Source organism: Nyctereutes procyonoides, unplaced genomic scaffold (assembly GCF_905146905.1).
Source record: "Nyctereutes procyonoides isolate TBG_1078 unplaced genomic scaffold, NYPRO_anot_genome, whole genome shotgun sequence".
Classification (NCBI taxonomy): domain Eukaryota; kingdom Metazoa; phylum Chordata; class Mammalia; order Carnivora; family Canidae; genus Nyctereutes; species Nyctereutes procyonoides.
In genome coordinates, this window is record NW_026575021.1 from 18,034,128 (window position 1) to 18,046,965 (window position 12,838).

Below are 12,838 nucleotides of genomic sequence, written 5' to 3' on the forward strand. Positions count from 1 at the left end.
TATAAAGTGTGTATGTCCTATTTTCTTTTTATGAAAGCCTGGGGCCTTACTGTTTTAATACTTTAATAATTTGATTAGTAATAAAAGTCCTTCAAAAATTTAGTCTTGTGATGATTTGCTTCCAGTAACTACACCCAAACTTCGTTCTTTCTTTCTTTCTTTTTTAAGTTTAGTATTTAAGTAATTTCTACACCCAACTTGGGGCTTGAACTCATGACCCTGAGATCAAGAGTCACATGCCCTTCTGACTGAGCCAGCCAGGTGTCCCAACCCAAAGTTCTTTCTTACATAATTCTCAAACCTGATTTACTTCTTTGCTTCCTTATCCTCATGCCTGTTTCTCTAGAACTTCATCCCAGCCACCTTCAGGCCATGTAAAATAATGGCTTGGTTGGGAACAAGAAAGCGTTGATATCTTTGTTCCTGAACTATAGTCAAGACTTCTTCCATTTCATTTGTTACCACTCAAGGTCTAGAAAGTCAGAATTTCCAACCCTTCCAAGTATTCTTATGCATTTTCATTTCTGCAATTCTTTCCTTGAGCTCATCTTTTTAGAAAAACCTTGCTAAAAGCAAAATGCAAAATTCAAAATACACTATCACTTTTATTCTTTTGAACTATTTCTCCTGGAACTAGTCTCAATAGATAGGTGATATACTTTTTAATTATGTTGCCCCTATAAAACCTAGGTCTCCTTTCAGCCTCCTGTATCAGTTTCTACAACCTCTGCTACATCATCACTAGGACAATGCAACATATTTTAGATTACTGTCCTAGCAGTATTCCCCTTCTGGTACCAAGTTTCAGATTAGTTATGGTCATTCTAGCTTCTATAATACATAAATTCTCAAATCTCAATTTTCTCTCTTATAATAAGCCCCAAAGAGGTTTGTTTTTTTTTTTTTTTTTTTTTTTTGGAGTGGCAGGCTTCCAAGTAATGATTCAGCTACTCATGTGCCTCTCTTCTGGCACTGGCATCTCCAACATATAGTTTTCAAGGTTATGATACTAGTTATAAGCTGATGGAGAAAGAATAAGGGAAGACGGGAGGAACTTTATTAAGCCTGGAAATGAGTGCACCACTTCCACTCACATTTCACTGGCTAAAAGTCAACTACATGGCTCCAACTTGCAAAGGAAACTGGGAAATTCAGACTAGCTATACGTCCAGGAAGAAGAAATGTTTCCTGAATGGCTAGTCAAGTCTCTGACACAAGGCTCTGAAAAACAACAAAAACAAAAACACAGACACACACAAAAACAATAAAACAACCAACCAACCAAACGACAACAAAAGCTATATAAAAATAACAGAAAGTCACTGCAGGGGCTCTATTTTAACAGGCTTGACTATATCCTACTAGTCCCAATAAGATATTCATTTTGGGGGTTCCTGGGTGGCGCAGCGGTTTGGCGCCTGCCTTTGGCCCAGGGCACGATCCTGGAGACCTGGGATCGAATCCCACGTCGGGCTTCCGGTGCGTGGAGCCTGCTTCTCCCTCTGCCTGTGTCTCTGCCCCCCTCTTTCTCTCTCTCTCTGTGTGACTATCATAAAAAATAAATAAAAATTAAAAAAAAAGATATTCATTTTGCTACTATGGAAAAGATAAACATTTATTTTCTTCTAATAATGGAATTAAAGTGAGTGCTTTTCCTAGTGTGATAGGTACAGAAGTTAGAATGCAAAGGGTTAATGAGTTACATTCAGACAACAGAGATATTGAACACAGAATCCTCTTAAAGGATTGTGAAGGAAAGGAAATAGTGTGGAACCAGAAATGTGGGGGGCATCAATCTTCTTTTGACATTTGAAGTAAAGTCATACAATGAAATGTGGCCGGGACTTAAGACCGTAAAAAGTGTTCTGGGGGATCCCTGGGTGGCGCAGCAGTTTGGCGCCTGCCTTTGGCTCAGGGCGCGATCCTGGAGACCCGGGATCGAATCCCACGTCGGGCTCCCGGTGCATGGAGCCTGCTTCTCCCTCTGCCTATGTCTCTGCCTCTCTCTCTCTCTCTGTGACTATCATAAATAAATAAGTCAAAAAAAAATTCAAAAAAAAAGTGTTCTGGTGAGAAGAGAAAAGAAGGTGCTGATGGATATACAGAGTAGGAGAGAGGAACCCAGCCGAGGTTCTAGAACCTACAGCTGTAGTGGGTGGGACACACAATCCAGTGTGGTGTTCTGCACGGGAACTCAGCAACTGCCGTAGGAGAGGGACAGACAGGTGGATAGTCAGCTTAGCGTGTGTCTTTTACTACGGCACTTATTACATCAAAAGCCCCTAGAAGTAGAGACTTTGATTTAAAAAAAAAAAAGAAAGAAAGAAAGAAAGAAAACTATGCACACAGTAGGAATATGATGAGTTTCTGTTTGAATGAACCGATTCAGTCATTGCCAATTCTGCCATAGTACTCTGCAGAGTACTGGCAACTGCCCACATTTCATACGGAATGCCAATGCTAAAAAGAAAAAAAAAATGCTAAAAAGAAAAAAAAATGCAGGCACGCTCAATTGCACTCAGCAGTCTTAAAATGGCAACTATGTCAGCTGAGACATACTTTTTCATCCTGTGCCAGTACATCTGCCTTCGGTGTCTGCTTCGTTGTCCTTAGGCCACTGTCCTCTTATTGTACCAGAAAGGGAATAATTCTGAGTCCAATGAGCTACGCTATTACTTCAAAAGTCCTGGCAGTTCTCCACGTGCCTGCCAATGAACTCGAACCCCCTGCCCCCCCCCCCCCCCGTTCACAATACTCCCTCCCGGAGATGCACACACAGACGTGAGGGTTGACCATGCTCACTCCGCAGGTAAGGGCGGGAGTCGCCGACGGGTGGAAGAACCGATGGGGTCGTCCCGTGAAGCGTCTTGGCAGCCTGGCGGACTTCCTTCTCCCGTCTTCTTCCTTCTTCTTGGAAGCCTCAAAGTCGTCGTCAGCGCAGGCAACACCTAACCGAAGCCCTTCCTACCGCGCAAGTGGAACCTCGGGTCCGGGAAGTCTACGCCTCAGCGCTTCGACTGAAGCCAAGGGGGCTCCTTCCGTTCCACGACGCCATCTCCCAAAGAGCCAAAGTCCGTAGGACGATCCGGCGGCGGGGGGTGGGGGTGGGGGAGAAATAAAAATAAATAAATAAATGAAAAAATAAAGAAAATAAATAAATAAAAAATGAAGAAACTACGTACGACCGTCGAGAGGGAGGCCCCACGCGGACCTGGCGGGGCCGGCGCCCGCGTCCGGCTCACAGGACCGCCCCGCGCCCTCCAAATCTCACTTTCGTCTCTCGGCCGCCCGCGCGCCCGCGCTCTGGCGACGGCTGATGGCGTCACCCGCACTTCCGCCCGCGGCTGCGTTCTAGTCAGCAGCGAGGAAGGAAGAAGGGAGGTCTGAGGCGCTGGATGTGTGGGGGAAATAGCGAGCAGAGGGAAGCAGCCCGGGCGCTCGCAGGCTCTGCGGCAACGACCGCGGGCCTCGTCTGCCCCCGCCGTCCCCCCGTCGGCGGCCACCCTGGGCTCGCTTCCGCCGCCTCTCCGTAGTCTCCCGTGCCCCGGGTCTCCCGACACCCGGGTCTCTCCTCACGCCTCACCCCCCCCCCCCCCGCCGCCGCGCTTTGCTCCCTCACACGCCCTCCCTCTCCCTCCCTCCCTCCCTCCCTCCCGTCGTCAGGCTCCCCGCCCTTAGTATCGCGAGACGAGGTGAGAGCTGGCGGAGCGGCGGCGGCGGCGGCGGCGGCAGTAGAGGTGACCGAGGCGGTGGCGGCGGAGGCGGCACCGAGCGCTGTGTCGGCCCCGGTGCGGCCGGAGTCGCGGTAGAGCGTAGCCCCCACGCCCCTCCCCCGTCCGCGCCCTCCCTCTTTCCCTGGGGATGGAGAAGGCGACGGTTCCGGCGGCGGCGGCGGCGGCGGCGGCTGAGGGAGAAGGGAGCCCCCCGGCGGTGGCGGCCGTGGCGGGCCCCCCCGCGGCGGCGGCGGCGGCGGCGGCGGCGGCGGAGGTCGGCAGCGGCGTAGGCGGCGGCGGCGGCGGCGGCGGGGCTCGCTCGGCCTCCTCTCCTCGTGGGATGGTGCGAGTCTGCGACCTGCTCCTGAAGAAGAAGCCGCCGCCGCAGCAGCACCACAAGGCCAAGCGCAACCGGACTTGCCGACCCCCCAGCAGCAGCGACAGCAGCAGCGACAGCGACAACAGCGGCGGCGGAGGCGGAGGCGGCGGCGGCGGCGGCGGCGGAGGCGGCGGCGGCGGCACCAGCAGCAACAACAGCGAGGAAGAAGAGGACGACGACGACGAGGAAGAGGAGGTTTCTGAGGCAAGGGCCTGGTTCCGAAGGAAGGAGGGAGGACGGGGCCGTGAAGGGCGGGGGCCGAGGGTGGGAGGGGACCTGCGGTGGGACACGCTCCTGTGGGTCGGTCCGTCCTGCTGGCCCGGCTTCCCGCTGTCCCCGTGCCGTCCCCGGCCGCAATCGTGAGGGGTGGGGGGTGGGGGGTGGGGGTGGGGGGAGGGGGAGGGTGGCCGGCACGTGGGGGCGGGAGGACCTGCGGCTCACGCCCGGACGCTCGCGTGGTTGAGCCTGAGGGGGCTGGTTAGAGGATTCCGCGTTTGCTCCCCCGGCGGGGTCCGCCTGGGGTCAGCGGGGCCGCGTTACTGCGGGGGCGGGGCGGGGCGGGGGGGGATCAGATCATCCGGAGCTGGGTCTCTTGGGGAACGGCCGGCCAGGAGGCTGGTAGATTTCTCCCACTCGCGAGGTGGAAGGGAGCAGTTCTGAGGGGAGGGAAGGTCGCGATGGACTCAGAGCTAAGTGTGTATGTGAGGAACACGTGAGAAGCTGTACTTTTCCATACTGTTCCGCTGCAGGGTTTTTGTTTTTTTTTGTGTGTGTGTGTGTTGTTTTTTTTTTTTTTTCATAATTAATTGTGGCTGCTGAAGTAGCTTTTAGTTCTTTGATCCCTCCAGGCTTTTGGATGGATCAAGGGTGAACCGATTTTAGATCCGTATACATTCGCACGTAACTCAGTGGCTGAGACGTGTATTTGACTCCTACACGTGCACACCTGTGCATCTTCAGATGCTTCCTTAGTAAGGAAAAATCAGAGCCAGGCTCCGTGGCTTTCTGGACAACATGGGGGCAGGGAAACAGTGCTTTGAAGCCAGCCTCGGTTGCGGTGAGTTGGAATAGGAAGGCCTCTTGCTTGGTTTGTCCTAGTGATCTGGTTTCATAACTGTTTATAATTTTTCCTGGGTCCACAGACAGGCGGCGTTGCAGGACCTTATTCTTCAAAGGCCACATATAACCCAAAAGCTCAGTGAAACATACCATAGTGACGAAGAATAAGAGCCTTATCATCAGCTCTTTTGTGACTCTCTCGTCCACTCCCTGAAATGGAAGCTAGAAAATCTTGATTCGGAGAATGAAGTTGTAACTTAAGGCAGCAGAAGGAAAATAACCTGAAAGGCTGATTTTAAATCTAGTTGTAAGAGAACAACTGAATTATCTAGGAGCATCACTTGCCATTATTCTCTTCCACAGAGTTTATCTTGGTGCAAGGCTTGTTTTTTTTTTTTTTTTGTTTTGTTTTGTTTTTTGTTTTTTTTTGAAAATTGTACTATTGGATCTTTAGTTCCGTTCCAATAGAGAAATGCGAGTTTGAGACTTGTCTTCTATTGGAAGACCAGATTCTTTTACCTCAGATGGGATGAAGTTATACAGGTAGAGATGTAATAGTTCAAGTATGTGTACCAAAAAGATGGACGTTCCCTGCTATTACGTTATCCTGTTGAATTCTAAGAGTAGGTTTGTATTGATAGATTTTGTATTGGTTTTAGTTGGGCCTTTCAGTATAGTGTGTTACTTGGGCTGCACTTGTAACAATGAAGAGGAGGATGTGGCGGGATTCTTACTTCCAATAAAATCTGTTATGGTAGTTAGAATCATTTCACTTGTATGATTCTTTGTAGAGATGAGAAACATTTTAGAAATGATCTAGTTCAGCCCTTTTATTTTAAAAATGAGGAAAACAAGGTTTAGAGGAAACTGTGGTGGATAGCAGCAAAAGTAGAAATCAAAGTTTTCTAATGGTTCAGACCAATACATTTTTTATGACCACTTATTTCCCCTCCTGACATCTTTCAAGAAATTGCAATGAACTTCAAGGTAACACAATCATGCAGATGTGGGCAAAGTGCCAGTTTTTTTTTTTAAATTTTTTATTTATTTATGATAGTCACACACACAGAGAGAGAGAGGCAGAGACATAGGCAGAGGGAGAAGCAGGCTCCATGCACCGGGAGCCTGATGTGGGATTCGATACCGGGCCTCCAGGATCGTGCCCCGGGCCAAAGGCAGGCGCTAAACCGCTGCGCCACCCAGGGATCCCCAAAGTGCCAGTTTTTTATTAAGATTTTAAATTCTCCCACAAAATATCAAGCTTTGGTTTGGAACTTGGTATCAAGTTGAGTGGAGTACTGACTGGAATATGCTATAAACTTCACATACCTAGGTAGTTTTGTTCATTGAAATTTGGCCTAATAAGCAAAACTTTTAGTAAGTTTATAGGTGTTAATTTTGTGAGTCACATTTACTATCCTCAGAAATTGGGAATGATATATGTTGACTATCATCAAGTAGGTAGGGGAGTTTCTTTGTTTCTAGTATGCTTTATTTTGTTTTGTGCACAGTGGTGTAAACAATGGGTTTGTCAGTTATGAAGATGAGTCAGGAGAAATAAGTGTAAGTAAGAAGGTACAGCCATTAAAAATAAATCTATATAGGTACATGAGGGATGAGCAGACAGAAAGGAATACAGTATGCCTCTGCACCTGCCTCCATCCTTTACCAAAATAAAGAAGTAAATCTCACAGTCACTGTACATTATAAGCCAAATGGATGAGTTGTGCAATGTTTTTCATATTATCACTTTATTGGCATGTCAGCAGAAGTTTAGCTTTCTAGAGCTAGGAAATCTTGTGGCTAATACTCATGGTATTTAAGTCCATTTTCTAATTCATTCTGTTACTGGCTACACAATGAAAAATGTGGATAATATGATCCTTGAGATTATCCTTCCAATAGAAATCATAAAAAGATGAGAAAAGAACATGAAAGGCTATAGTTTTTGTATATAGTTGTGGTTTCAGGTATTTAAACTGAAAAATTGGAGGGTAATTTAATGAAAACATACATTTGCTATGAAGAAATGTTAGCTGGATATTCTGTATATCTACTGAAAGAGGAGACGTTGGAAGGAAAGGAGATTCAATTTAAAGAACAGCTTTATTTGAATGTTGAAGAACAGGAATCTAATTCTTATTAAATGTTAGAATAGCTTATTGAGAATTGGATTTTCTTTTCAATATCAGAATAGGATAATCATGTTTTAGATAATATGTGTAACTTCATCTATACCTGAAAACAAAAGTATAAGACCAGGAGCTCTCCTCTTCCCTCTCCTACTTCCCCCGCTCCCCTTTGACTTAAAATCTTAGATCAGAAATTGAAAAATGCAGAATTTCGTTGGCTTTCAGTGGGTGACTAACATGGAAAATACACAGAATTGTATTTCCTAACAAATAAGTTGTAATGCACAAAAGTTAAAATTGCGAGAGTTCATACTCCATTTCAGAAATAACATTGCATTTTGTTGAGTGCATTTTTAAATGTAATTGAATGTTATCAGTCTGTGTTTGCTAATGCAGAGTTCAAAGGGGAAAAAACTTGCTAGTAAAGGTAGCACTCATGTTCAAAAGTAACTTTTACTAAAGATGCATAAAATGTAAAGGTGTTAGTAGGAGTTATTCAGAATCCCCATTATTTTTGGTAGGTAATTTGAGGCTTTAAGAGACAAATCTAGTGGTGAAATTTTAGACAAGGGGAGCCAGTGAATAAATTAGTATTGACTTTTTTTTTTTTTAAGATTTATTTATTCATAAGAGACACACAGAGAGAGGCAGAGACATAGGCAGAGGGAGAAGCAGGCTCCTCATGGGGAGTCTGATGCGGGACGTGATCCCAGGACCCTGGGATCACATCCTGAGCTGAAAGCAAGACGCTCAACCGCTGAGCCACTCACTTTTTAAAGAATTTGCAAGGCCAGGGAGAATCTGTTTGTAGACCTGGAAAAGGTAGGGTTGAGTATGAGAGAAAAATTATTTCAGTCGATATTTTTCTCTCAAATTCACTTCAAAATCTTTTTGTTGTTGTTGTTTTTTAATGGAAAAATGCCACCCAAGTTCCTTTGTTACAGTGGTAGAATCCCAGATAAGTCCAGAGAAGCTTACCTTTTCCCCATTTTCATCTCTTAATTGATAAAGCGGTATTTTAAGATCTTTGAAGAAATAGTTCTGTCATAATTATCCTGTCTTCTAGACTGCTTAAGCACAATACTTGATAAAAAACATTTTCAGTGAGTAAATAGTACTTAGGGAGGATCCAGAAATCATCTAGGAAACCAAGAGAAGGAATTGAGTTTCCTTTTCCCTTCTTGGATCCAGGACTGCCAAATAGCTAAAGTTTGGACTTATTTCAGTATCTTTTAGTTACTAATTCTTAGTGACAGTCCTCTTCCATAGGTATTGCAGGGAAAGCCAGTTAAGCCAATATACGTTGATTGTTGAATGCCTGATAAGTACCTTAAGCCTCCTAGATACATTCACATTTTAAAAACATAAGAAACTATTATTCAGTGCCTCCTGTATGTTAAATCCAACATAATGGTTAAGAGCATAGATATGATCCATTACTCACTAGCTTTGTGATCTCAGGCAAGTATTACTTAACTTCTCTGCACCTTAATTTCCTCTTATGTAAATGATGGTAAGGTATGTTCTACTTTATATCATTGGTATGAGAATTAAATGAGATAATACAAGTAATATATTTTCATCATATCCCTACAAAGTAGGTATTTTTATATATGTTTCATTATTTAATAAAATGTTTAGAGTTCCTATTATATGCTGGGCATTTTGCTCTACTGGGTTAAGTAATGGTGAGGAAACATGTTTTAAGACACATTGATTTTAAAATGCACCAATAATTAAATATAGGTTTTGGGAAGTATGAGAGTGAGAGTAAATGGTTAATGTAGATCCTGAATAAAGTGGGTGAATTTCAGAAGTATACAAATGTTGGGAGAGGATCTTCATATTGATTTCAAAGGCAAAGATCCTGGCTTAGAAGGGTTTTGGGTAACTTCATCAGAGTCACATAGCTAATAAGTGGCAAAGCAGGACGTAACCTGTCTCAGTCAAAGCCTCCTCGTTCATTCGCTCACTCACTCACTCATTTATTAATTAATTCATTCATTCACATGTTCTGTTATGTGGTGTTGAGTGCGACATCTTAGATGTTGGCATTTCAGATAGTGTGAAAACAAATTCAAATGGTATAGGAGAACATACGTTTAGGTAGTAGGGCAACCACTGAAGACAAGTTGACTACCCTAAGCTTTTCTTTCCTTTCCTTATTCCTATTTTCTTGTTAACCTTCTCTTTCTTTTTATTCAACTCCTTGAAAAAGAAGAAATACAGAAAAGTACAGATAAGTGTGTCCGTGTTCCTACCATCTAGAATTAATAACTGTTAACAAAATAAACTTGATAGTGAAAACTACCCTCTTTAGAAGCTATCTGTTGCTTCTCTCAGATTTTTAGTTTTCAAGGTTATTTTCTTTATTAAGCCAGAAAATTTTTACTTTTAAATGGGAGTTGACTTAGGATCTGGGTAGGTGTGAATACCTGACATTAAACCCAAGATTTTGTTGAAGGTGCTTATAAGTGTTTTATTCTTTTTTCCCTTACACCCATGGTGTGTGTGCAGAACTTTTATTGGGTATTTTAGAGAGGTCAGGTGACTGCCTCTTCCCTCCCTCTCACCTTGTTATTTTGAAACATTCTTACTGCAGTAGTAGTGGGGAATCAGGCAGGCATTTATGTGCATTGTTTGGAATTGGGAAACTGCTTGTAGCCAAGGTAATGCGGTAACACAGAAGACCTATTTGTGTTGAGAAGTCCAGAACTTACTTTACTTGTTCTTTCTGGAAACTAACCTTATGCTTACTCTTGACTTAAGTCCTCATATTTTGTCTTTTAATTGTTTAATTAATGAATCAGTTTTCATCTAGTCTGCTAAGAACTATCAGATCTGAAGATGGAAACCTTGCCTTACACATCTTTGTATCTCCAGCTGCACTGTTCAATGTGTTACATAAGTCTTAGTGTCTTACCTTTGCTAGGCTTTCAAGAAGTTAGATGTCTGAAGTAAAAATAAATAAGTAATTAATAAGTACTTCTTCTTTAACCACTACTCTGGAAATATTTGGGTTCGTCAGAGACTTCCCAAAATTTGCTAGACTATTTACTAGACTGCTTCTACTGGCATCCAGTTTTACCATCCGGTTGACTGGAAGTTCAGTTTTTAGGTCTTTGAGATAGCATATTTGCATTTATGACAGTAGTTAATTCTACATTCTTACAAACATGATTTAGTGGGTTAGTAAAGGTACTTGTCATGAATTTCCATATAATTTTTACAGACTTGACCAACATCGATGAAAAAAATTTCACTTCATAGTAGTATGTGAGATAGTGTGTTGATACCACTTAGTTTTTGTTAGCACCAATAGGGGGCACCAACATCCATGATACTCTATGCCCAGTCTGACTAACTTCCTTCAACTTTCACCTTTTGGGGGAAGAAAAAATTGTTAGGGAATTGAAGGTAAAGAGTGAATGTGAATACCCTTTTAGTCCCTGGAATCTTACTTGTCTGGTAGTTATGCCTATCCACTTGCCATGCAGAATCAAAACAGCTTTTGCCATGTTTGGTGGTTTTTTAACTTACTAATGTATATATTTTCTTCTCTTTAAAAACTTTTTCAATCATTAGGGGAAGTGAAGTTGTGGAACAACATAGATAACGTTTTATCATGATTTATAATTTAGATTTTAATTATTGAAAAAAGACATATTGGATTTTATTTTTCCCAAAAATGCTTTGAAACTCAACATTAATAGAGACCTGATTATTTAAAGTACAACACAGATTGCCTTCTGTTATCTTCTAAAACTCGTAAACATTACCTTGATCTTTTGAAAGAGTTGGGTTAAGTTTACTTCTGGGTAAGACTAGACATAAAAGAGGGTCAGTTGCAAAAAAATGTAAAGTTTGTAGTACTTTAGGAATTTCTTTTTGGACCCAATATTATTTAGTATATTTATAAATAATTTGGATAATACGGTGAAATATCTCTCAGGTGTACAGTAGGTCAGAGTGAATTGTGTTTGAGAAGGTTGTTGAGAATAGGTTAAAAATGCTAAATAGGTTTTTATGAGTCACGGGTAAAAAATGTGTTTTTTTTTTTTTTGGTAAATGATCTGAAACAAAGCATGCGTTTTCAGTAAAAGTTCAGTATGGTGTGGAACAAGATGAAATGCGGTATTGGAGAATCATAACTCTTATTTTTAAATAATTCTGTGATACCTCTGCACAAAATAGATTATGTATATTTCCATCTGCTGTACCATGGAAATGTTGACCAAAACTAGGGAGGATCTAGAGTGGGATAATTTAAAAATGATTGGAGGGTTAGGGATGGAATCCATGATCAAGGAGGATTGCAAATTATACTTAATTATATTCTTATTGCTTGTTACTTAATGTTCAGATTAATCAGTTACTGAAACTTGAATCATGGAGAAAAATGTGAGGTGTGTTAGGTAGTGTTATTTAAATTTTGAAAATAAGTAAACTCCTCATTTCTTAATTCTTGATATTATTTGAAAGTACACACCAGACATGACAAATTTATGAAACTAGTATATACAGATGCATCTCTGTCAGGCCACATATATCTCTAGCAGGCATTCCTCTCCTGAGCTATCATTAAGTCTCATTTAATCTATCCTTCCTTCCTTCCTTCCTTCCTTCCTTCCTTCCTTCCTTCCTTCCTTCCTTCCTTCCATACTCCCCAAAAATAAAGCAGAAAATTTTTAAAAAAGGTGAAGAAATAACCCATCCTAAAATTAGTGATCTGTGTTTTCCTCTTGAATTGTCTTGTAATTAAAGAACCTTTGAGAAATAACTTGATCTGTAGAAAAATTAGTTTCATCAGTTTTGAATTTGGAATGAATAAACATTAACATATAGTTCTATTTTCCTTTCCTTCTTTCCTATCAGTCTCAGTCTGAGAAGGAAAGGAGGTTGTCTTCTAGTTTGTGTTATATCAGGTCTATTTCCAGTTCAGTCTTTGATCTCATTATTGTCTCGTTTTCCTCTTATATTTTATTTGAATTTAATCAAACAGAAAGAGTCCTGTTATAAAGCCTCTAGTACTTACTAGTTCAAGATGTAGTATAGGAGTTAATTCTTTTACCTGACATTTATTGAGTCTCCTATGTGTAGCTGTTTTGAGTATATAGTAATCTCAACCATTTCCCTCTCAGTGAATGTTAAAAAGTCAGCTATATTTAAAATAATAGCTGTATATGTTGAGTTAAATTATTTTATTCATGTTGTAGGTTAGTAAATCTTAAATTTACATACATGAAAAATTCAATGATGGAATTTTTTTTCTGATTTTTAGAAAATATCACTATTATACTTTTTTTTTAAGACATTTATTTATTCATGAGAGACACAGAGAGAGAGAGAGAGAGAGAGAGAGAGAGAGAGGCAGAGACACAGGCAAAGGGAAGAGCAGGCTCCATGCAGAGAGCCTGATGTGGGACTCTATCCCGGGTCTCCAGGATCACGCCCTGGGCTGAAGGAGGCGCTAAACCGCTGAGCCACCTGGGCTGCCCCCTTTTTTTTTTTTTTTTTTTTAAGATTTTATTTATTTATTCATGAGAGACAGAGAG

The 12,838-nt window shown here is 42.1% G+C and overlaps 1 protein-coding gene and 1 long non-coding RNA gene across 6 annotated transcripts in view; one reads left to right on the forward strand and one right to left on the reverse strand.

Moving 5' to 3' along the window:
• Positions 1 to 1,035: 1,035 nt before the first annotated feature.
• LOC129519318 (uncharacterized) lies at positions 1,036 to 3,591 on the reverse strand. Its single transcript, XR_008666394.1, has 2 exons — positions 3,183 to 3,591; positions 1,036 to 3,055 (listed from the first exon to the last, which is right to left on the reverse strand). It is a non-coding gene; the product is annotated as an uncharacterized LOC129519318 (long non-coding RNA).
• Positions 3,592 to 3,736: 145 nt separating this feature from the next.
• ANKRD17 (ankyrin repeat domain 17) overlaps positions 3,737 to 12,838 on the forward strand; it is a 154,105-nt gene continuing 145,003 nt past the window's right edge. For all 5 annotated transcript variants that reach the window (XM_055339664.1, XM_055339681.1, XM_055339672.1 and 2 more), the window contains exon 1: positions 3,737 to 4,296. In XM_055339664.1, the coding sequence (XP_055195639.1) occupies positions 3,862 to 4,296 (435 nt within the window). In that variant the 5' untranslated portion in view covers positions 3,737 to 3,861. The remainder of the gene's footprint in view (positions 4,297 to 12,838) is intronic.